The sequence below is a fragment of the Chiloscyllium punctatum genome, chromosome 2 (assembly GCF_047496795.1).
Source record: "Chiloscyllium punctatum isolate Juve2018m chromosome 2, sChiPun1.3, whole genome shotgun sequence".
Classification (NCBI taxonomy): Eukaryota; Metazoa; Chordata; class Chondrichthyes; order Orectolobiformes; family Hemiscylliidae; genus Chiloscyllium; species Chiloscyllium punctatum.
In genome coordinates this window covers 66,210,099-66,236,332 of record NC_092740.1, presented here as the reverse complement: position 1 = coordinate 66,236,332, position 26,234 = coordinate 66,210,099, and the positions used below count along the sequence as shown (strand labels likewise).

The window sequence follows — 26,234 nt, the reverse complement described above, 5'->3', positions numbered from 1 at the left end:
CTCCCTGTGTCTGCGTGGGTTTCCTCCGGGTGCTCCGGTTTCCTCCCACAGTCCAAAGATGTGCAGGTCAGGTGAATTGGCCATGCTAAATTGCCCGTAGTGTTAGGTAAGGTGTAGATGTAGGGGTATGGGTGGGTTGCGCTTCGGCGGGTGCGGTGTGGACTTGTTGGGCCGAAGAGCCTGTTTCCACACTGTAAGTAATCTAATCTAATCTAATATTCCTACGTTGTTCACAGCAATTTTAAAGGAACCAAGCTGCAAGCTCAACTGGTCATGATAAACTGGTCATTGGTGTTGACTTGAACACAGTTAAGATTATTTAGAACATGCTTCGCAAATGCAAAATCAGTATGTGATCACTAGTGTCCTGCAGTGTCCTTTGTAGCACTCTATTCTTGTGTCAAGTTTGCAAGGTAAGCAAATGGGTATGAGCTACTTACAAGATTTTTTAAAGACCAATTTTAGGGCATGGTATTTACAGAATACTGACTATCATGGTTATGTTTGTGGTAGACATTAGTTCAAAACCCTGTTTTGTATTTGTGTAAGTGTGGTGAACTGTCACTTTAAGAATCTGTGATCATGTGACATAATGACATCATCATCGGCCCTGCTGGGCAAACCACAGCTTAGTCTAACCTTGCTGATTGCTGAGTGAGCACTTTCTTAATAAATCTCCTGCTGTTTAACACTTCGGCATCTTGGTCCTTCTTGGAACTGAAACCAGTTCGCAGATTTCACAACTAACACGTTGAGAAAAAAGGAACAGGAACTGCTCCATCTCAATACTGAATCTAATCATAGAAAAGAGCCTATTGGAAAGGTAAGGAATTCCTTAAAGACACATTCCATGATCACAAAGGTATTTTATAGTATTAGATATTCACATATTGTAGAATGTTAAGGTTGTTTAAATCAGACCACATTTTTCATGGAGGTCAACTAAAAGATTAGCAAACACTACGATTGGAGTGGATCCTAAGGTTACATAATGTGTTATGGTGTATATATATATAGCGATTAAGTTAGTTGCAAAGTTTTAAGTTAAATTAATATAGATTCTAAAATGGCAGCACAATATTTGATGGCCATTCTTTTGGCAGAAAGCCCCAAGCTCAGGAACTGCCAACAAATCAGATTAACCAGCAGTAGGAGAGTCAAATATAGGGAGAAGTCCACAGGGGAACATGACAACTCCAGGAGGGCAAAGACCAGATTTTTAGGATAGGGACGGCTCCAAGAATCCAGGGATTGGAGAGAAGTGGATAGGGGAAACAAATCATAAAGGACAGGCATTGCAAAAGGGAGTGTGGTGATGGGTGATATCTTAAGGTGTGGGAAAATGTTCCCAAATGACATGTCTCCCCTTCTTGCCTTTTCATATGTACTCATTTTAAAACGATCTAATTACTTTCACCCGACTGCTCGTGTTTATGGTTGTTTTGGTATTTGAAATAATTTGTTTAATAGGCTTGTTAACAAGGACTAGCCACGTTACCATACATCAAGAACATTTCTGAACTGACAGCCAGACTACTACGACCACTAGGACTCATAACAGCACACAAACCAACAGCCACTCTCAGACAACAACTCACCAGGACAAAGGACCCGATACCCAGCATGAGCAAAACCAACGTAGTGTACAAAATTCCACGCAAGGACTGCACAAAACACTACATAGGACAAACAGGAACACAGCTAACGATCCGTAGCCATGAACACCAACTCGCCATGAAACAACACGACCAGCTATCCTTAGTAGCCACACACTCAGATGACAAGCAACATGAGTTTGACTGAGACAACACTACTATTATAGGACAAGCCAAACAGAGAACAGCCAGGGAATTCCTAGAGGCATGGCACTCATCCACAGATTCTAACAAACAAACACATCGACCTGGACCCAATATACCGGCCACGGTCTATGGTGGACAGGCTTTGGGGACTTGAGAGGTGAATTAGAACATAGAACATAGAACATAGAAAAATACAGCGCATTACAGGCCCTTTGGCCCTCGATGTTGCACCGATCCAAGCCCACCTAACCTACACTAGCCCACTATCCTCCATATGCCTATCCAATGCCCGTTTAAATGCCCATAAAGAGGAAGAGTCCACCACTGCTCCTGGCAGGGCATTCCATGAACTCACCACCACACGATTTCTAGCTTCAGATGTGCTCTTATAACCACAGTATTTTTGTGGCTGGTCCAACTCAGTTTCTGGTCAATTAGCCAAAGGATGCTAATAGTGGGAGATTCCGTGATGATAATGCCATTGAATATCAAGACATGATGGTTAGGGTTTCACTTGGAAAGTCATTGCGTGGTAATTGTGTGATATGAATACTACCTGCCACTTGTCAGACCAGAGCTTGCTACATGTTGACATGGACTGTTTCATGATCTGCAGTCAATGAAAATCCCCATTCTGACCTTATGATGGCAGGGAGATCATTGATTAAGTAGCTGAAGACGGTTGGGCCGAGGACACTATCCCGACGAATTCTTGGAACGGAGATAACCAATCAACCAACCGACTGACCTCCAAGAACAACAGTCACAGCCATCTTTCTTTGTGGCAGGCAAGCGTTCTCTCAAATTTTTTCTGATGCTCAAGATCCACATGTGGCAGTGACTTCCAGAATTGGAAGTCAAAGCTTCAGTTCACCTTGGCATACCAATCAGTGTGTGGAATGTTAGGGCAGCTTCATGTACAATCAACTTAGAGGGAGCATCAATGTCATATGTAGTGACTCCAACCAGCAAAATCTTCCCTCATTTGAACTATTTCGAATTTTGCTAGGGCTTCTGATGCAACATATAGTCAGATAGTATGATGAAACAAGAGAGTCATAATTTGTCAATCTATATTCTGAAGGCTCAAGTTCTAGAAAAGCTAAAGAAGGCTTTTGTGTATATGTTCGCACAGATGTTAGTATTTCGTAGAAGTGATTTTTGTAAGTTTAATGTTGTTTGGATAAGAAAATATCACAGGAAAGTATATAAAATCCTTAAAAAGAACTGATAAAATTAAAGATTCAACATTGTTTCCACTTAAGTATAAGAACTAAATGATGCCTTACCTCTGATGCCTGACTTCCATTTTCATTTTTTGCTTGGGAGTTCGATCCCCATGCCGAATGACTGCTATTACGCAACGAAGCTCCATCCTGTACAACAGGACATAAAACAGATTAGTTGAATTGAGAGAAATCATGTTAAATTACCTGAGTAGGAGTCTACAATGTACAATTTAGTGATCCCTCTCTTTTTCTCTAACAGACAGCTCAAATAGAACAAAGAATAAAGAAAATTTACAGCCCAGGAACAGGCCCTTCGGCCCTCCAAGCCTGAGCCGATCCAAATCTACTGTCTAAACCTGTCGCCCAATTCCTAAGCATCAGTATCCCTCTGCTCCCCACCTACTCATGCATCTGTCCAGATGCATCTTAAATGAATCTACCATGCCTGCCTCTACCACCTCTGCTGGCAACGCGGTCCAGATGCCCACCACCCTCTGTGTGAAGTACTTGCCGCATGTATCCCCCTTAAACTTTCCACCTCTCACCTTGAAAGCGTGACTTCTCGTTATTAAACCCTTCACCATGAGAAAAAGCTAGTCTCTAACCACCCTGTCTGTACCCTTCATGATTTTGTAAACCTCAAATCAGGGCCCCCCCTCAATCTCCTTTTTTCTAAATGAAAAGGAACCTAACCTACTCAACCTCTCTTCATAGCTAGCACCTTCCATACCAGGCAACATCCTCGTAAACCTTCTCTGCACCCTCTCCAAAGCGTCCATATCCTTTTGGTAAAGTGGCACCCAGAACTGTACACAGTATTCTAAATACGGCAGAATCAATGTCATGTACAATTTTAACAATACTTGCCAGCTCTTATACTCAATACTCCATCCAATGAAGGCAAGCATACTATCTGCCTTCTTGACCACTCTATCCACCTGTGCAGCAACCTTCAGGGTACAATGGACCTGCACTCCCAGATCTCTCTACCCATCAACTTTTCCCAATGGTCTTCCGTTCACTGTATTATTTGCTCTAGAATTAGTCTTGCCTAAATGCATCATTTCTCATTTGTTTGGATTGAAATCCATCTGCCACTTTTTCGCCCAACTCTCCAGTCTATCTATATCCTCCTGTTTTCTTTGACAGTCCCTTATGCTTTCTGCTACTCCACCAATCTTCATGTTATCTGCAAACTCGGTGATCATACCAACAGTGCCCTCTTCTAGATCATTTATGTATATCACAAACAACAGTGGCCCCAACACTGACCCCTGTGAATACCATTGGTCACCTTTCTCCATTTCGAGGAACTCCCGTCAACTACTACTGTCTCCTGTTGCTCAATCAGTTCTTTATCCATCTAGCTAGAATGCCCTGCACACCATGTGACTTCACTTTCTCCATTAGTCTACCATAGGGAACCTTATCAAACACCTTACTAAAGTCCATGTATATGACATAATAGCCCTTCCTTCATTTATCAACTTGGTCACTTATTATTATAAATTTCCAGAACAAATAAATAATCCAGATCTGCCACATACAAAGCAGCCTATAAAGTAAAAGGGATTATGAAAGGAAATTTGCCAGGGACATCAAAATCAATAAGAAATTTTATAGTTACATAAAGGAAAGTCAGATGGTCAGGAGCAATGTAGACCCACTAAAGACTGAAAGTGGAGATATTGTCAACGACAATAGGGAAATGGCAGACATATTGAATAACTCCTTTGCCTTAATATGAATAAAACATTGATTCATTACCAATGATTTATTTATTGATTGTCACATATACCTTGAAAATACAATGAAAAGTGTTTTATTGCTACAATCTGAAGTCATTTGGAGGTACAACAAGGGTAGATATGGGAGACGTCCCCCTGAAATGGGAAATTGCACATGCTTTTTAAGAACAGTGAAATGGAAAACCAGGAAATTACAGACTAGTCTAACATCTGTGGTGAGGAAACTGTGGTAGTCTATAATCAAGGATGGAGTTAACTGAACACTTTGAAATTTTTCCATTAATCACAGAGAGGCAGCAAGGATGGTGACAGAGAAATGAACAAACCTCACTGAAATTTTTGAAGAGGTGGCTATGGTAATGGACAGGGAACATCTATGGATGTTGCTTGTATGGGCTGCCAAAAGGCATTTGATAATGTTCCACATAGATCAGGTAAAATTGAGGACACATTACTGACATAGCTGGGAAATTGTTTGAGTGGCAGATGACAAAGTACAGATACTGGACAGGTACTCAAACCAGTGGGGTATGGCAAGTAGTGTCCACAAGGATCTGTGTTAGGGTTCAATTATTCACTATTTTTATTATTACCTTGGATGATGGCAAAAAAAGTCATGTACCAAAGTTAGGTGGTGTTGTACACAGTGTAGATAATTGCATAAAATTACAAGGGGTTATTGATAGATTAAGTGAATGGGCAAAAATGTAGCAGCTAGAGTTCAAAGTGTGAGGCAATCCACTTTGCACTGGAAAATTATAAAGCAGGGTACTTTCTAGATGGTATAAAGTTAACTACAGTGGACGTCCAGAGATTTGGGGTTCAAGTGCATAGATCTTTAAAATGTCACGAACAGGTGGAGAAAATAGTCAAGATAGCTAATGGAATGCTAGCCTTTATAACTAGAAGACTGGACTATCAGGATGCAGAAGTTATGCTGCAGTTATACAAAACCCTGGTCAGACCCCACTTGGGAGTACTGAGAGAAGATCTAGTCAGCACACCTTAGGATATATATTGGCCTTGGAAGGATTGCATGGAGGTTTACAAGAATGATATCTGGACTTCAGGGGTTAAGTTGTAAGTAGAGATCATATAAATTAAGCCTGTTTTTTGTAGAATTTAGAAGAATAAGAGGTGATCTGAACAAAGTCTTCAACATATTAACAGGTAAAGAGAGTAAATAATGATAAACTGTAACCATTGACTGGAGATTCTAGAACTAGCGGGCATTCAGGAGAGATTCTAGGAAGTACTTCTGCACACAAAGGGTGGTAGATGTTTGGTATGTCTTCCACAAACAGCAGTGGATGCTGGATCAGTGCTTAATTTTAAGGCTGAGAAAAGTAATTTTTATTAAAGAGGATGATATTAAGGGATGTGGGCCAAAGGCAGATATATAGAGTTAAGCCACAGATCAGCCATAATCTAAGTGAATGGTGGAACAGGTTCGACGGCTGAATGGCCTATTCTTGTTCATAAGCTCTTCCCATATATAATATTAAATCAATCACATCCTCACATAGTGCCAGATGTAGTGGGTACGATAGGAATGTTCTCCACCTCAGTTGGGACAGACCACGGAATCTGAAACTGTGGAGCTAACTCCCGCATAATAATATTTCTGTAAAATAGACAAGATTTTCATGAATAAAACAGCAAATCAGCAGTGAAATAATTTTAAATTCAATTCCATTCAACATTCCATTCAGTCTGTGTACTGAAATGAGAATTTAAACTGCAAATCATTAATTTAAGTCTTCATTTGCATCTGCAGGTGGAGTCTTACTGAAGATTTTTGAATATTTGCAATGTGGTTGTGAAAAGGAAATTTTTATTTTATCACTGCAATTAAAAATAGCCTGGTATTTTTGTAACGCACAAAGAGATTGGCCTCTTCAGCATGTGGGTGCAACTTCTAATTTTCTTAAGTCAAGTTTTGATTCCACTTTCTGCTCAAAAGTATTCATATGGACTTGTGCAGAGGATAGAAATATACAGTATTAAAAGGCTATTGGAAACATGGCTATGAAATTGGCTGAGAGATGGGTAACAGATAGAAATGGGGGAAATAGATGTTCTTTTACCAGCTTTATTGATAAATGCAGTGGGATCCACCAGATGTCAGTACGGAGGAACCTAGATATCCCAATGACACGGATGGGGAGTATTTTGTTCGGATTATTGAATGTTTGGATAATCGAATGCCGGATAACACAGTTTAGCTAAGCATCGGGACCTTGCAATCTTGTTCGGATAATCCGAAACTTGGATAATTGAGGTTCCTCTGTATTAAGAACATTGGTTTTCTTGTTTTATACAAAATGAGGTGGACTTGGGTATAGGGAGCCGGAAAATCAATGTATAAGCTCATCAGGAATGAGCTCCTGATGAAAAGCTTATACTCAAACGTCGATTCTCCTGCTCCTTGGATGCTGCCTGACAAGCTGTGCTTTTCCAGCACCACACTCTTCCACAATGATCTCCAGCATCCGCAGTCCTCACTTTCTCCTTGGGTATAAGGAATACAATGTTGAAATTTAAAAATAGCAGCTTGTTGTGGCAGCACAGTTAGTAACAAGCACAACAGTATCAGAACAAAATTGAAAAAAACTGGTAAAAATGGATGAAACACGAGAGATATAATTTTAAGTGGATATTGAGAATTTATGCATTTTGAGGAAATATCATTCTGCAACAATATGAACTGTTATGTTGAGGGGAACAGTAGAGACCTAGGTGAGCATAATCACATATTTGAAAGTAGGAAGGCAAGTTGGTAAAAATTAAGAAAGCAGATTACAACTTGGTGCAATGAATATAAAAATGAAGACGTCGCATTAAATGTTTAAAACTCTCGAGTTATGTTGCAGCAGGAGTATGGAGTACAATTCTGCATATCAAAGGACAACAATGTCCTGGACAAGAAGATACCAAGTAGAGAGAGTTCAGTTAAGTGGAGAGTTTAGAAAAGCTTAGAGCAAGGGAATAAGAAATAAAGATATTAAAAATTATGAGAGCTTTTAATAAAGGAAAGTATGGAGAAAATAACGAATAAATGAACTGGAGGTGAAATTTTGTACACAGAAGATCTGGACAGTGTTTTATAAAATGATTTTTTACATTACACTTTAACCATCATTTATATATTCAGTAGTGGTAAGCTTTTGCTGCACATTGAATACTTGGAAAACACTCGTGATTGGACAAAGCCCCAGCACTGGTTTAATGATCATGCTTAAACAACATGTTTTTGAGCATGTGACTAGTAGAAAGGATAAGGGAGAACCAGTGGATGTGGCATATTTGATTTTTTAGAGTGTTGAAAGTGTTATACATGGCCTTTGTAAGACCACACCTGGAGTAATAGAGAGTTTAGGTCTCCCTATCTAAAGGAGGATATACTGGCCATACAGGAAGGGCACTGGTAGTTCACTAGGCTGATACTAAGGATGTCAGGGCTGTTCTATGAGTCGGATTGGTTCAACTAGGCCTGTATTCACTAGATTTTAAAGAGATGAGAGGGGATCTGATTGAAACATAAAATTCTAACAGGGCGGGATGGATTGGTGCAGGTAGAATGTTTTCTAACCAGGAGTCACAGTCTCAGGAGCTGGGAGATGCCATTTAGTACTGAGATGAGGAAATAGTTAATCACTAAAGGGGAATGAACCTGTGGAATTCTCTATCACATAAGATTGTGGAGACCAACACACTGAATATATTCAAGATAGTTTTTTTTAGATTTTAAAGATATCACGAGATATGGGAGAAAGCAGAAGCATGGCATTGTGATATAGGTTTAACCAAGACCATACAGAATGGCAGAGCAGACTCAAAGGGCTGAATGACCTACTCCTATTTTGCACGTTACATGCCTAAATGAAAACCAGAAGGTATACAGCTGATGAATACATGGAGTCAGTTAATCAGATGAGCCTACAATCAAGACACTATTGTGAAATTATCTTACTCTCCTGTGCACTTCATAATGTAGACCATTACTTAGCTTTACTCTGCCATTGGATATGAGAACATGTGTTTGCTACCCATCCTAAATGCCCTAATACCATGTGGCTTGCTAGGCCATTTCAGAAAGCAGTTAGGGATTGATCACGTCATGGATTTATAGGTCAAAATAAATGATTTTCTTCTTGAAGGGCATTATGACAACTAACAAGAGCTTCTAAGACAACATTTCCATTCTAAATATTTTACTAATTGAATTTAAATTTCATCAACTGTGTTGGTAGGATTTGAACCCTCATTAAAAATATACCCAGACTTTTTAAAGATCAAGTTAAATATGCTAACATTTGTCTGCAAATACAAGAAATCAATCCTAAAGCTGTAAAATATTCAATCTTGTAGCAGCAAAAAAAACACAAAAATCTTACCCCAAAATCTTTGCACAATCATCGTAATACTTCATGGAATTCTTTACAAAGCTAAAGCCATTAACATCACAGACATAGGATTGGCCATTAGCTCGTAACAGGTCAAAGCCACAAACAGTTTGCTATCAAAATTAAGACAGGCAGAGGAGAATGATCAATTCAGCAATATTAAATACCAATGCAAAGAAAAGTTTTTAGAAATTATTTTAAGACATCGTTACATAATACTGTAACTTGATTACAATTATAACGAGATACAAGTAATTGGTTTGTGATACAGAATGTGAGTATTGGTGAAAAAAAAAGACAACTGTCAAATCTTTGTCTTGCACTCATCAGGACAATTCCTGAGAATACTAATGTAAATTTATGTTATACGTTTATACTGCACAAATGCAGATTGCTGATTGAATTGCAAGCGGCATCCCTAATTGATCAAAGTGTTACCATTAAGTGTACACCAGTGAACTGCTCAGTTTAAAATTTTAAACCAAGCAAGTCAATTCTGACTTGGTTAAGATGTTGCCTTGAGAAATGAGCAAGTGAATGGCTTTCACCTACTTTACGAAATTGAAACAGACGGTGTTGTGCATGTTCTTTCTGTTTGTACAGAGCAGGACTCTATGTATTAATATATAAAGCTTCTAGTATGTAAAAGTGCACCATACTGTGAGACTGACTAACAATGCTAAATTGTTTAACAGCATAATTTGTCACACATCATGATTATCTCCCAAATATTGACCAACTGCAGAAAACCCATCTACTGCTATCAGATTATTTCTTGCAATTTATCACATAAACCAATGAACAGACCTAAAGCAGTCATTTTCATAAAACATTAAAGTACAGGCCCTTCAGCCCTCAATGTTACCACAGGATGGCGCAATAATCTGAAGCCCATCTAACCTACACTATTCTATTTTCATCCATTTGTTTATCCAATGATCACTCTGCTCTTAAAGTTTGCAAGTCAACTACTGTTGCAGACAGTGTATTCCACGTCTGAGTAAAAAATACTTTTGATCTTGGAAATAATTCTTCTTAACTCAGGTTACTGTAGAAGGGTAGAATATCTTAAAGGTCTGAGTAAAAGGTGAAACTGCTGTTTCATGCTGCTACTACTCTGCAGGAGCAACTTGAATGATTTTCACCACAAATGCTGCTGCTGTCACATCAAAAGGCATTCTGTCTATTGCACAAGTAAGAATTTCAATGCTGGTGTGAAACTAGATACATAGGCCATATGTCCCAAAGATGGATTGATTTAAATAATGTTTCCTTTGGCTGCTTACAACAAACTGACTGAACGTAACCAGCAAAATTTTGCACTAGCAAAATTCAAAACAGTGTTCACTACTGGACTTGATTCTGTGACAGGATTGCTTTCAATCGTCACCCAGGATTGTCCAGGGTGTACACAGAATTTTGCTCACAGTTTTTTTTTAAGGATTATCAGCTGGACTTTCTGGAAGCCACACGACAGTGTTTCTGACAGAAAAATAGAGTATATACACTATTGCTCGTTTTCACTCAACAGAACAGACGACAGCCATTAGCCTCTTCATTTTCTTGGTCAAGGCACTGCCTGCTCAGTCAACCTGCCTGTTAAACTTTAAACAAAGCTTAGTAGTTAACTGTCAGTGATCATCAAATCAGCAAATTCATCACTGATGAATGAACTGTGACAGAATTGTTGCAATCAGCACTCTTCTCATACAGTACAAATGATACTTGCCCTTTACATTCATATTCTTGTGAATTGACCGGAGTGTAAGATGAAAAGCTTTGACAAAATCTCTTTATTCAAACAATGCTCAAGTTATTTGACAAGTCAATGTCAACTGCTTAAAATTATGTCATCTTTCTCTTGTACGCTAAAGTTGTAATTCATGTAAATAAAAACCTGATGTCTTCTGAAATCTAAAGTTTACTTGTCAGCTAATTATCAGAAATCTTCAAAATAGGTACAAGTGGAAATTTGGCCAACAAATTGCTGACAATATTCAGATTTTGATATAGAAGCCAACATAGTGATTTGAGAATTATATATTTGTTTTATAAAGAATGTGCACTATTACAGGGTATATTTTTAAGTTACTTCAGGACCTGATTAATTAAATCTAACATTCGGTGTACAAGAATATCGTTACATTACATATAAATGCGATAACAACATGTTCATGATTTGAGAGATCAATTTGAAGTATCAAAATTTTGCACTCAAACTCAGGCTAAAATAGACAAACTTTAACATCAGGACAATAGTTATTTTCCACAATATTTCATGTTCTAAGAGATTTTATTACTTTCATCACAGTCACAGAAAATGTTTCATTCAATTGCATTAAAATAACTAAGCAGGTATTTTTTCTACCACTTACTTTAAAAGCAAGGCAGACTTTCCAAGCAATTAACTTCTCTCTCGCATTTAGAATGACAGGATAGCGAACTTCTTTTCCTTCACTGTCTCGTTCAACCTTACCATCAAGAGCAGGAGATTTGCGGGCCTCTGCATGTGCATAATCTGGACCAACCGTGTAAACCTTAAGTAGTGTTTTTATGCAAAAATTATATATAAAATTGCTGTTAGAGATCTCATGATATTCCAACAGGAAAACCTCATGGAGAAAAGCAAAGTTGAACTTTAAGTGCAATTCATTTCTAGCAGGGAAGCATATTGGAGTGGAAAAAGAAGTAGCACCTCATCCACCATGTGACATATTATTTTACAGTACTCAGGAAATACAGTTTATTAACTACATATTTTGTCTTGAAAGAAATAATCTTGACAGGGCACTAGGTTCTTGTTGTCTAGAGGAATTAAGGGCTACGGGGAGAACGCTGGCAAGTGGAGCTGAAATGCGCATCAGCCATGATTGAATGGCGGAGTGGACTCGATGGGCCGAATGGCCTTACTTCCACTCCTATGTCTTATGGTCTTATGATATACATATCCTGTAAAGTCATTGTTCAAAGTGGAGGCACATAAAAAAGGAAGTTATTGCAAAGAGCTACTTTGACAGAGACCATGTATCTGCAGTGTTTGCTACTGGTACGCTCATTAGATAAAAAAAGAGATCAAAATCAAATTCAGGAGATAAAATTGGAGTAGCAACAGCTGGGGGACAGAAAAAGCGGTGAAGGCAGGCAAAAGTTGGGAGGGGGGAGGACTTTGATGGAGGCAGGGCTGAGGGTGGGGTGGGATGATTTGGATTAGAGGGTCAAGTGAGAGAGCCAGACTAGTGGGCCAGGTGAGCAGGTTTGGCAATAGAGGGGCGAGGGAGTTGGGTAAGAGGTGCTGAAGAGAGAGTGGGCACAGTGAGAGCTAGGCAATAGTGGTAGGGACCAAATAAGGGAAAGGAAAGGATAAGAGTGGGCAAGGATTGATGCCAATGAGAAATCAAGAGATAAACTAAAAGGTGCCCACCCTATGAGAACATAGTATTAAACGCAAAGAAAGCTTTATCCAATGATGCTGATGCAGAGAGATCGTTCAACTTTTTTATTCTTTGCAGGTTCAACAATGTTCAATTTTAAAAAGATAATAGTTGAATCTGTTACCTTCACGTCTGTTCCATCTGTTGGCATAAACTGTTCATATATATAAGAGCCTGTTTTCCGGACACTGCTTTCAGGGGAATAAACACTGCTTCTGCTGCCAATCTAAAACAAAAAGAAGTAGCATTTGTGTGGAAAAAGTAATTTGGTAACATAGAACTTTAATGTGGCTGAAAAAAAAGTGACATTTTACCTGTAGCATTTCATTTTGCACTCATTTGCACATTTAGCAAGAATGTTAGTTTCTCCACGAATATGCAATTACACACCACGAAGGGAGAGTACCGATTGGTTGGTAAGTGGAGTCCGATTGGGAGAATCATTGCCAAGAAAAATGTACCCTTTAATGCTTAACTTAACTTTTAACTTTAACTTTAAATAGTTAACTTTAAATTTTAAAGCAGACAGGTTGGCTCATTGGTAAGGGGGAGTTCAAACAGGCAGTGTGTGGACATGTTCTTTCTATCTGCAGAGATCCAGGCGGTGTTTAGATTACCTACAGTGTGGAAACAGGCCCTTCGGCCCAACAAGTCCACACCGACCCGCCGAAGCGTAACCCACCCATTCCCGTACATTTACCTCTTTACCCAACACTACGGGCAATTTAGCATGGCCAATTCACCTGACATGCACATCTTTGGACTGTGGGAGGAAACCGGAGCACCTGGAGGAAACCCACGCAGACACGGGGAGAATGTGCAAACTCCACACAGTCAATTGCCTGAGTCGGGAATTGAACCCGGGTCTCTGGCGCTGTGAGGCAGCAGGGCTAACCATTGTGCCACCGTGCCACCCACAGTATTAAGACATGTAGCTTCCAGTAGATACAGTGTGTTACACTGCAAGTCCTGCTGACAATCTGAAATCGGTTGGCACAAAAACTCTTCATACATTCTGGATTATCCAGCAAATTATGTCTAATTGCAATATCATATTTAAATGTCAGACATTATGTTGTTAGTTTTGCAATGTGTTGGTTGTAAAAATCACAATTTTACACCTGCAGCCAGATTTATGGGTGTATGGCCTACATACCAAGCATGAAACTGACACTGAAGTTCATACCACATTACTAATTTGTATGTTCCTTTGGTTTGAAAATTGGCTGAGTAGCAAAAAACAACAAAAACCCTGAAATATGTCATTTATAGTCTTTTTGTTACATGAACATTAATAAATCAATGCAAATTGTCATTTAAAAAACAAAATGAGCTGAGAGAGATTGTGGTCAGATGTAGAGGGTGATTTTGAAGACTGTTTGTGAGACTGGAAGCCTGTGTCCTGTGGCATACCAAAGTGTTTGGTGCTGGGTCCCTTGATGCTTACTGTGTATATGAATTATTTGGACATAAATGTCAAAGCAATCAGCAAGTTTGGAGATGACACAAAAATCGGTGGGGTGGTGATAATGAGGAGGACAGCCTTAGATTACAGGACAGCATAAACAGATCGGGCAAATGAGCTGATCAGTGGCAAATGGAATTTAATCCTACAAGTATGAGGCAATGCATTTATGAGGGGATGAACAAGACAAGGGATGACATTGTAATTTTTATGGTCCTGCAGTTCAAACGATCAGAGAGATCAGTATGATGTACATGGTGTTAGACCCTTGAAACCAGCAAGATAAGTGAATAAGATGGCTAAGAAGGCATAAGACATTACTTGCCTTTATTAGTGAAGACATGGATACAAGAACAAGGAATTTATGAAAAAGCTGCATATCATGCTACTTAGGGCACAGTTGTGTGCAGATCTGATTGCAGTTGCTGCAGTGTGTACTTTCTACAAAATTCAAAATTCAGCAAGATCCTTAGGCATTACCTTTCAAACCCATGACCACTTCCATCTAGAAGGACAAGGGCAGCAGATACATAGAACACCACCACCTGCAAGTTTTCCTCCAAGCCACTCACTATTCTGATGTCGAAATGTATCACCATTCTTTCACTGTTGTTGGGTCAAAGCCCTGGAATTCTCTATGAGCATTGTGGGTATCCTACAGCACTGGACTGCAGTGGTTGAAGAGGCAGCTCACCACCACCTTAACAGCAACTGAAGAGTGACAATAAATGCTGGTCAGCCAGATATGTTTTTTTATTCACTTGTGGGATTTTCTTCTCAAGGGGTCAATAACTTCAGAACTCACTGCCTGAAGAGGCAGTCAAACCAAAGGTTTTTTTCAAGTTTGTTAGAGTCTGGAATGCTAAAAACAAAGAAATACTGGCAATCACAGCAGGTCAGGCAGCATCATTGAGAGTTTCTAAACATTAGTTTGTTTTTTCTCTCTAGCGCCTCTAGCATTTTTTTTGTTTTTAGTATCTGGAATTCACAGCCTGAAAACAGTCGTAGAGGCAGGAACCCTCAGATATTCTAGTATTTAGATGAACACTTAAAATGGAATTAGAATAGATGGATGCTTGATGACCAGCATGGACATAATGGGCTTGTTTCACATTGTAAAAATATTATGACTTGTAGTGTTATAAAATAATGCAAAACTTACCTTTCGAAACAGTCTTTGGCTTCCTCCACCAGCAGATGTTGGATAGTAAATGTAAACATTGTGGTCCTCAGCACTCACTGGCTTCTCCACAAATGGCTTTTGAAAGACATCTCCATTTACCTCAACATGATCTTCACCCTCTACCAAATTACATTCTAATGAAGAAAAGAGAGTTCTTTAAAAAAAATTCTACTTGACAAATTATGTCAGATTTGTTGTCCATTCCTAAAGGCTATTGAGGAAATTTTGGTCCATTCCAGTGAACTAGCTTTTTGACACAATGGCTGAAATGTCTCAAAGGAGCCATAAAAGCAATGCTCAGCATGATTTCAAAACATTAAAAAGGACCTGGAAAATATACATGAAACAGTCCAATTCCAAAACATTGAAAATTGCAGATAATCCTACTGTTGCAGCAAAAGCAGAGACACTGAACTATCATATAGAAATCTTAAAGATGGTAAGGAGTACAGAAAGTGTGTGAACAAAATACTGTTTTAAATGTAACTGTAGAAACACCAGGGAATAAAAAGGTCAAACCAATAATTGTTTAAAATTAATTTTAAGAATTGCATCACAAATGTATTCTGCAGACAAAGAATGTGCAACAGAATTAAAAGAATAATGCTAATAAATTAGGGATATTAGAAATAATTTCACTCCATCGTTTCATATCAAGAAATGCAGGAAGAACAGCTAAGTGACAGTTCTGGTCCCATCAATGTTAAAGCATTGATTTTCAATACTAACAGCATCTCTCACCAAAGTGCTGTGGTACAGTTACATCACTAGCATCAGTATTTTAATTGGAAATTGTAATATATGTTGTCCACAAAAATCACGACAAAACCAACCCAACCAATTACCAACTTAATAGCCTACTCCCACCTAATCTAATGCCAAGCAATGGAGTGTTGTTAACATTGCTATCAAAAAGCAATTACTCATCAATATCACGTTCAAAGTCAAATTGAGTGCAGTGGTGAAGCAGGGAGCACTTGAGAGGGTTGCAGTGGTGAAGGAGTCATCTGGATGGGGTGGGGTGAATATGGAAAAGGAACATTGTAGGTGTGGACAGAGAGGGAGGTTGCAAGGATCAGATGGACAGGGGAGTAGGAGGCCACTGTGAGGGGAAAGGCAAAAGCTGGAGGGAAGGGAGGTTAAAAAACAACTGTAAGAGGAGTTTGCAGTGTTACAGCATGGAGACAGCCAGCCAAATCAAATCAATCTCCATATTCTGTATTTGCAACATGGAGCACTTTAATTTAACTATGACCCTCAAAACTGACCCCAATGATTCCTAACCAGACTTTTTGAATAACCAAAACCAGACTGTGAGAATAATTGATACCAGACATGACATTTATAGCTTAAACAGAAGAACCACTGGTTTATTGGTACTACAATGGCTTTAGCAGAGCAAAGTTAAATCACAGGATAATCTAATTAATATCTATGATTTATACCCAAATGTTTTTGGTTCTAGACACCCTCGCTCTCAAAAAGAGACAAACAGACAGTAAAGAGATAAATCAGAAGAAAAGAAATAAGATGCCAGTTCGCCTAAGCAGACTCCACAATCTGCAACATCACAGTCACATAGAATTGCATCATGCTTGATTTCTGAAGACACTGATACATACGAATAGCTTCCAGTAGGCTCCAAGAAATATACACTTAATATTTATATTCTATTTGCTGAATCTTCCAATAGGTTGATAATGACAGGATAACCAGGAAGCAATCAAACGCTACCCTGCTGCTTTTACAGCCATAATCCTGATTAAAATACAGTTCAAGCTTTGGTTTTTCCTTTGCATCCCTATGAGGCCTCAGTTAACATTCAAATCTTGCCATAGGTCTGAGCAAAATGCATTGCCAGAACCAAAATATTTACAGCATTCTTTTAACAAGAATTAACCTGCAAATAACTTACAGGCCTAGCCTCATAAGCAGTATCAGTTTTTAAAATTCTCTTTTTTTAAAAAAAACAAGCTGCTGCTCTTAGTCCCAAGGTCACCATCAACTTTCAGCTCCAAACCAAAAATAATAAAAATAAAATGAAGAAAGTCTCAATGGCAGAGATTAGAGGGTTTTGGCAGGAGAGGGAGATTGCAAGGATTAATTTTTCTGGTTAAAATGTTCCATTGATGTGCATGTTTGATGGAAACACATTCACTGCAACCTCAGCAGTCTGTGGAAATGAGCGCAAAAGTGTAAGTCAGTTTTTTTCCCCCAAATAAAACTATTAACTTATGCCTGTTACCTTGTCCCAATTACAAACTGCGGTGTCAAATCAATTAATGTTTTCCTTGTACACGGTTCCTTTAAATTTAACAAAGGAATTCATAGTTAATGAGAATATTAATGAATTATTCTAATTTTGCTTGTAATCAAGTTCAAATATCTGATGTGTCAACAGAATACAGCAGGTACAGTTAATACAAATGAATTGGTGAAAATGAAGTCACCCCCCCAAAAATCCAAAAAGGAGCCCAATGAGGAAATCTCAAGAACATCTCTTAAAAGAATAATTACTTTGAAGATGGCTCACTAATTTCCTGTAAAGACAAATTGCATACACATGGGCAACCATGGCTTCAACAGTGACATCTATTTGTTGAGATGAAAAATAGGATCTCCCCATATTGGTGAATTTAGAGAAGCAAATAATCTTACTTGCATTTACTTTAATCTCATGGAACTAAAACATACAACAATACTATCAAATCTTACACATTTGGTTCTGCTATAACGCGTGTTTCTTCAACTCGACTTGGCTTTAATGTCTTTCATGAATTTAGACCATTATTTGTACACGCAAACATTACTTATCTGTACTGGCTATAACACAATTCCAGCTCCATTAGTTTAAATGGCATGGCTATTGCATGATTTTCTTATAACCAGAGATTGCACAAGAATGGGATTATCACGTTTTATCAGAACTGAGTGTATCCACACAATATCAAAAGTCAACAAAAACAGCTAAATCTAGAAATAGGTTACCTTCTGGCTTGTTTGGATCACGATTCAGTATTGCATAGCGTGGCAACTCAATCCCCTCTTCTTTCAAAATCTGGTAAACTTTCCTCCTGTATATAAAAATGAAGACTGAGGTCAGAAATAAAATAACTAAAGAATTTTTGAACAAATTCATTGTTTTTAGAGTCATAGAGTTATACAGCATGGAAACAGACCCTTCGATCCAACCTGTCCGTGCTGACCAGATATCCCAACCCAATCTAGTCCCACCTGCCAACACCTGGCCCATATCCCTCCAAACCCTTCCTATTCATATACCCATTCAGATGCCTCTTAAATGTTACAATTGTACCAGCCTCCACCAGTTCCTCTGGCAGCTCATTCCATACACGTACCACCCTCTGCGTGAAAAAGTTGCCCCGTAGGTTTCTTTTATATCTTTCCCCTCTCATCCTAAACCCATGTGCTCTAGTTCTGGAATCCCTGACCCCAGGGAAAAGACTTTGCCCATTTACCCTATCCATGCCCCTCAATTTTGTAAACCTCTATAAGGTCACCCCTCAGCCTCCGACGCTCCAGGGAAAACAGTCCCAGCCTGTTCAGTCTCTCCCTATAGCTCAAATCCTCCAACCCTGGCAACATCCTTGGAAATCTTTTCTGAACCCTTTCAAGTTTCACAATATCTTTCCGATAGGAAGGAGACCAGAACTGCACGCGATATTCCAACAGTGGCCTAACCAATGTCCTGTACAGCTGCAACATGATCTCCCAACTCCTGTACTCAATACTCTGACCAATAACAGAAAGCATACCAAACGCCTTCTTCACTATCCTATCTACCTGCGACTCCACTTTCAAGGAGCTATGAACCTGCACTCCAAGGTCTCTTTGTTCAGCAATACTCTCTTGGACCTTACCATTAAGTGTATAAGTCCTGCTAAGTTTTGCTTTCCCAAAATGCAGCACCTCGCATTTATCTGAATTAAACTCCATCTGCCACTTCTCAGCCCATTGGCCCATCTGGTCCAGATCCTGTTGTAATCAGAGGTATCTCTCTTCGCTGTCCACTACACCTCCAGTTTTGGTGTCATCTGCAAACTTAGTAACTGTACCTCTTATGCTCGCATTCAAATCATTTATGTAAATGACAAGTTATGTATAATAATAAAGAAAGCACTGACAAGTTTCCATAACATAGGACCTTTTCATTCCAGTTTCAAGAACCACATGAAGTAGTGACATACTCATAACATTCCCACAGACAATAGCATATTTAGAGTAATAGTCATAGAGCTGAAAGAGACCCTTTGGTCGAAATCATCCATACCAACCAAATATCTTAAATTAATCTTGTTCCATTTGCCATAATTTGGCCTATATCCCTCTAAAACAATCTGGCCCTCCTCATAATGATTAACAGCGACAGTCAAACAACGTAACAGGTCATATGCCCCCATTACAATTACCCTAAGACAAATACTGTCCCAAAACAATGTCAAATTCGCAACATCGAAGTGTTATTTAACATTGCTTAGCAATTAATCAGCAGAGAAATTCAGATGCTGCAAATGTATAAATTGATAAGACTAAAAGAAATAGGAGGGACAAGGCCTTCCTGACTATTAAAATTACACCTGTCAATAAGATGTTTCTTGCCTACCACCACCAACACTGGCCCTGCCATAAGACTGGATTCCCCTGCAGAGCAACAATTTGTCCAATTCAGCCTTGATTATATGACAATGATCCAGTCTCCTCTGTTCTCTGGGTACAGAATTCAAAACATTAACAACCCTCAGGAAAGAAAATTCCTCCTCATATTAAATGACAGATCCCTTTTCTTTAAAATGTATCACCACTTCTGGATTCCACCATGAGGTGGAACATCTTGTCAGCATCTACCTCACGTTCCCTCAGAATTTTATTTAGCTTGATATCAATCACAGAACTGTTACAATGCAGAAGGCTGTTTGCACCAGTTATCTGAACGAGCATGACAATTGGGTGCCACTCCACCACCTTTGTCCCTTTACCCAATCTAAGTAATCAGACAATGCCATCCTGAATGTCTCAATTGAAACTGCCTTCATGATACATCTAAGCAATCTATTCTGGACCTGAACCACTTGCTGTCTGAGTAAGTTTCTTTCTTACATCCTATTTACTTCTCTTGCAAATGACTTTAAATGTATTCCCTCTCTTCTTGATCCTTTTAGGAGTAGGAACAGTTCTTCCTATTGATTCTGTTCAAACCTCTCGTGATTTTGAAAACTTCGCTGAAAGCTCCTTAGTCTTCTCTCCAGTGAGAACAGTCCCAAATTCCCCAATCTACATTCATAACTCAAATTTCTTATCCATGGAACTATCCTTCAAAATCTCTTTTCTCCAAAAGTAACCCCATCCTTCTTAAAATGTGACACCCAGAACTGTACACAATACTCCATCTGAGGTCTAATTGGTGTTCAGTGTCACTTCTTTGCTTTTGTACTTTATGCTCCTATTAAGAAATAAACAAACACATTATTTTATTAATTGCCCTCTTCACACGTTCTGTCACGTTTAACATTTAGTTTGGGACACTTTTGGTTTCGACCAAGTTCGAAATACTCGTTGTGCTAACATACAGGACCTCTCACTTTCTGCATTTTCTACCTATCTGCCTCTCCACTGACTTGGCAGCATCCATTTGTAGTTCTGAAATATTCCCGGTCCCCCAAGAGCTAGATCATTAAGATAAATCAAGAATAGCAAGGGTCCCAATACTAGCTGATGGGAAACTCCACTACCAACCTTCCTTCAGTCTGAAAAATAACCTTTTACCATTACTCGGTTTCATATCACTAAGCCAATTTTGTATCAACAATGCTACTATCCTTTTGATTCCATGAGTTATAACTTTTCTCAAGTCTGTAGTGTAGCACTATATCTAATCGCTTTTGAAAAATTACCTCTTAAATCATCAAAGCCCAATTAAGCTGCTGAACATAGACAACCTTCATCACAGGAATTAACTGAATTTTCTCTGAACCGTTTCAAATGGAAGCACTGTATATCTGAGAGGAACAAGGCCTGGGGTGGAGAACGGGGTGGATAACAAAACCAGAAAGCAAGGCCAAGAGGAAGGTTGGACATCTTGCCCACAGCTAGAACAAAAAAAAGTACGCCCAGGATGGAGGCATTACAGTACTTGATTCAAGATGACAATCCATGTTGACAAAGTAAATGATGCTAAAATGAACAAAAATGGTCCAAGAAACACACATTAAAAGGAAATAAAATTAAGCTGGGCTGCATAAAGTGAGAATTACCTATATTACTTTTTTTTTTGGCAAGGAGACCAAAACTGCACGCTGTAATCCAAGTACAGTCTCATCAACACTCTGCATAGTTGGAATAAAACTTGTATTTTATACTTTACCTCCTTATAATAAAGACTAATGCTCCTTTTATTTCCCACTAGAAGCTGTAACTATATGCTAACATTTCTTAATACAAGAATACAAAAATTCGTTTGCATTCTGAAGTGTCGATCCATTTCAAAAATATTCTACTTTTCTCTTCTTCTTGCCAAACCTTTTAGTGAAGTGAACAGTATCACATATTCCCACATTATACCTCATCTGCCAAACTTCTGCTCACACAGACCCTTTGTATCGTCAGAACTTGCTTTCCTACCTAATTTCATATCAGTAGCAAATTTTAGCTACAACACAGTCAGTTCCAACATTCATGTCATGACTGTAGAACATTTATAATTAAGGTCCTGCACTCATCTGTGACATTTCACCAGTTACAGTTTGTCAACCGGAAAACGACCAACTTATTCTGGCTTTCTTGGATTGCATATTGTGCTTGGTATCAAAACAGGAGCTCCCACTATGCAAAGCAGTCTTGGATAACCTGTACAGTGCATAGCAACATAGAGCGTAGATATACCAACAAAAAACTTGTGGAGATCCACATTATTCTGGACATATTCAAACACTGAAGTGACTGCCATCATTAGGAATTATCAAACTAATATTTGACATATAGGTGGTAAATAGTTATACTTGATATGCTGTTAATGAATTGAACAAAGAAAAGTGAATATGCAGTGAACAGCCAATATGCAGTTGAAAAAAAGAGAGTCAGGGAGGCAAGTGGTGAGGATGACAGAGTCTACTGAGTGATATAGACAGGTTAACATGACAGCTGGAATATAATGTGGAAAGCTGTGCACTTTATCAGGAAAAATAAAGGAATTGACTACTTTTAAACAGAGAAAGGCTGCAGAAAGCTACAGAAGAGGGATCTGGGTGTACTTGCTGATAAATCACAAAAAGCTAGAATCTACGTTCAGAGGTAATAGGGAATGTTGGCCTTTGAATTGAAGGGAATGGAGGACAAAGTAGGGAGGTTATGCTAAAACTATACAAGACATGAGTCAGATCACAGTTGGACACCTTTTCTAAGGTAAGACATGTTGGTAAATGAGGAAGTCCAGGGAAAGTTTACTAGACTATTATTACAGCAGAACTGACTTATAAGGAGAGATTGAGCCTGTACTCTTTAGAGTTTATAAGAATGAGAGGCAACCTTATTGTAACAAACAAGATTCTTAGGGGATTTGACAGGTACATGAGGAAATGTTACTTCCCCTTCTGGGAGCATCTAGAACCAGGGCTTAATCTTAGAATTATGTGTTACAAATTTAAGACAGAAATGAGGAGGAATTTCTTATCTCAGAGGATTGTAAATCTGCAGATGTTTACCACAGACAGCTGTTTAGATTAGATTACTTACAGTGTGGAAATAGGCCCTTCGGTCTAACAAGTCCACACCGACCCGCCAAAGAGCAACCCACCCAGACCCATTCCCCTACATTTACCCCTTCACCTAACACTATGGGCAATTTAGCATGGCCAATTCACCTAACCTGCACATTTTTGGACTGTGGGAGGAAACCGGAGCACCTGGAGGAAACCCACGCAGACACGGGGAGAATGTGCAAACTCCAATCAGTCAGTTGCCTGAGGCAGGAATTGAACCAAGGTCTCTGGCGCTGAGAGGCAGAAATGCTAACCACTGTGCCACCGTGCCCCAAAATGGGAGAATCTAGAATTGCCCTTGATAGCAAGGCAGTATCTGATCAAGTATGATATCAAAGTGCCTCGGCAATAGTGGAGTTAATGGATACCAAAGGAAACCTCTCCACTGGTTAGAGTCACACTTTGTACAAAGGAAATGTTGATGGTTGTTGGAGGTCAGGCACCTCAGCAAGAAGTCCTCAGTGTAGTGCTCTAGAACCAGTTAATTTCAGCAGCTTCATTAATGGCCTTCCCTCCAAAGATGGAGGTAGGAATCCTGATAGCTTTGCAATATTCAGCGCTATTTAGAACTCTTCAGAACTGAAACAATGTATGTCCACATGCACCAAGACCTGGTCAATACCCAGGATGGGGCTGATAAGTGGCCAACATCATTCATGTCACCAAGCACCAGACAATGACTACTTATAATAGAAAACAACTGAACCTTCACACGCTGAGATTCAGTGGCATCAGCATTGCCGAGTGCACATTTATCAACAACTTTAAATACCATAGAGTAGAAACTGAACTGGATTAGCCAAAAAAAACATGGCAATAAGTGCAGGATAGAGGTTGGGAATATTGCAGCAAATCATCTCCAAACTTTCCAAAGCTTGCCCATCATATACAAGTCCAGGGGTAGAAAAGAATACTTACCATTTTAAAGTACCACACAATTGAATACATAATTGGCTTAATGGCAAGAGACAGAATATGGTGGAGTAGGTTTGCTTTTTGAACTGAAGGCCTGTCACCAACAGTGTTCCACAGGGATCAGTTCTGGGTCCTCTTTTGTTTGTTATTCATATAAAGATTTGGGTGAAAATGTAGAAGGCATGGTTAGGAAATTAGTGTACAACACCAGAATTGGTAGCATAGAAGACAGTGAAGAAGGTCGTCTAAGATTAAAAAGGGATCTTGATCAAATGGGTAATGGGCTGAAAGATGGCAAATGGAATTCAATCTGAACAGTGTAAGGTATTGTTTTTTGGTACAGCGAACAGGAACAGGACTTATATGATTAATGGTGGCCTCAGTTATTGATCAGAACAGAAGGACCTAAGGTTGTGGGTACATAATTCTTTTAAGTTTGCATCACACATAGACAGGGTGTTTAAAAAGATATTTGACACACTTGCCTTCATTGCTGTCCTTTGAACATTGGAGTTGGGAAGTCATGTTGAATTTATACAGGACATTGGTGAAGCCTCTTCTGGAAAACTGTGTCCAGTTTGGTTTCCCAGTTATAGGAAGGATATTATTAAGCTGGAAGAGGTTCAGAAGAGATTTACCAGGATGTTGTGGGGTATGGAAGGTTAGACATATAAAGAAAGGCTGGGACATTTTTCACTGGAGTGGAGAAGGTTGAGAAGCGACTTAATAGTTTAGAAAATAATGAGGGACATAAAAAGAGTTCATGGTAATTGTCTTTTCTTGAGGATGAGGGATTTCAAGACTGGGGGCTCATTTTTAAGGTGAGAGAAGAGATTTAAAAAGATATTGGGGGCAGGAAGTGTTGGATGTGGGTATAATTACAACATTCTGGATGTAGGTTTTCCCACTGAGCTGGAAGGCTTGTTTTCAGATGTTTCATCACCACACTAGGTGACATCATCAGTGAGCCTCCAGATGAAGCAGTAATGGTACGACCCACTTTCTATACGTGCTTGTGTTTTCTTGGGTTGTGATGTCATTTCCTGTTCTTTTTCTCAGAGTAGTAAATGGGATGCAAGTCAATGTGCTTGTTTTTAAGAGTTCTGGTTACAACGGCATGCTTCTAGGAGTTCTCGTGCATGTCGCGGTTTGGCTTGTCCTAGGACGGATGTGTTGTCCCAGACGAAGTGGTGTCCTTCCTCATCCATATGTAAGGATACTAGTGAGAGTGGGTCATGTCTTTTTGTGGCTAGTTGATGTTCATTTATCCTCATGATTAGTTTTCTGCCTGTTTGTCAAATGTACTGTTTGTTACAGATCTTGCAAGGTATTATGTAAATGACATTATTTTGCTTGTGGTATTTCAGAAGGGGACAGCTTAGAGTGGTGGAGAGGAGCAGAGAAACTGAGATGGCCAATGTCACGTCAGCAATTTTCAATTGTACAAACAGAAGTTGTGAAGAAGAGATGATAAAGGGATAGAGATAGCTTAACTGCATGGGCAAAGAACAGTTAAGTGGAGTCCAACATGGGAAAATGTGAAATTATCCACTTTGGCAGAAAAAATAAAAATGAAACATGTTATCCAAATGGGGAGAGGTTACAGACCTTGGAGATTTGGAAAGAACTAGGTATCCAAGTACATGAATTACAGGCAGTTAGTATGCAGCAAGTAATCAGGAAAGCTAAATTAGGAATGTTATGTTTTATTGCAAAGGGAACTGAATGCATTCAGTCATATATGGCATTGGCGAGACCTTATCTATAGTACTGTGTACACTATATGGAAAGACATTAATGCTGTGGAAGCAGTTCAGATAAGGTTTCTTAGATTAATAACTGGGAAGAGCGGACTGTCTTATGGGAAAAGGTAGGCAGTCAAGGCTTGTATCCTCTGAAACTTAGAACAGTCAAAGGTGACTTATTTGAAACATAAAAGATCGCAAGGGGACTAGACCACAGGATATGGAAAGGGTATTTATCTTGTGGAAGAATCTGGAACTGGGGTAATATTTGAAAAATAAGGAGTTGCCCATTTAAGGCAGATGAAGAAACATGTTTTTCTCTAAGGAATTAACTGCCTTAAAAGGCAGAAGTTGCAAAATCTTTTATTATTTTTAAGGCACAGGTAGATAAACTCTGGCATAAAATAACAGAAAGAACACCAGATGCTGGAAATCAAACAAAAACAGAAATTGCTGGAGAAACTCAGCAGGTCTGGTAGTATCTATGGAAAGAAAACAGTGTTATAATTGAGTCCAGTGACTCCTGAGTTCTGAA

The 26,234-nt window shown here is 39.0% G+C and overlaps 1 protein-coding gene across 1 annotated transcript in view; it reads right to left on the bottom strand.

Moving 5' to 3' along the window:
- Nucleotides 1-26,234, bottom strand: part of ppip5k2 (diphosphoinositol pentakisphosphate kinase 2) — a 159,047-nt gene that overhangs the window by 109,321 nt on the left and 23,492 nt on the right. The window contains exons 5-11 of the mRNA XM_072583617.1: nt 18,253-18,338; nt 15,244-15,398; nt 12,741-12,842; nt 11,561-11,722; nt 9,177-9,298; nt 6,302-6,403; nt 3,092-3,178 (exon numbers count right to left, since the gene is read on the bottom strand). Of these exons, the coding sequence (XP_072439718.1) occupies nt 3,092-3,178; nt 6,302-6,403; nt 9,177-9,298; nt 11,561-11,722; nt 12,741-12,842; nt 15,244-15,398; nt 18,253-18,338 (816 nt within the window). The remainder of the gene's footprint in view (nt 1-3,091; nt 3,179-6,301; nt 6,404-9,176; nt 9,299-11,560; nt 11,723-12,740; nt 12,843-15,243; nt 15,399-18,252; nt 18,339-26,234) is intronic.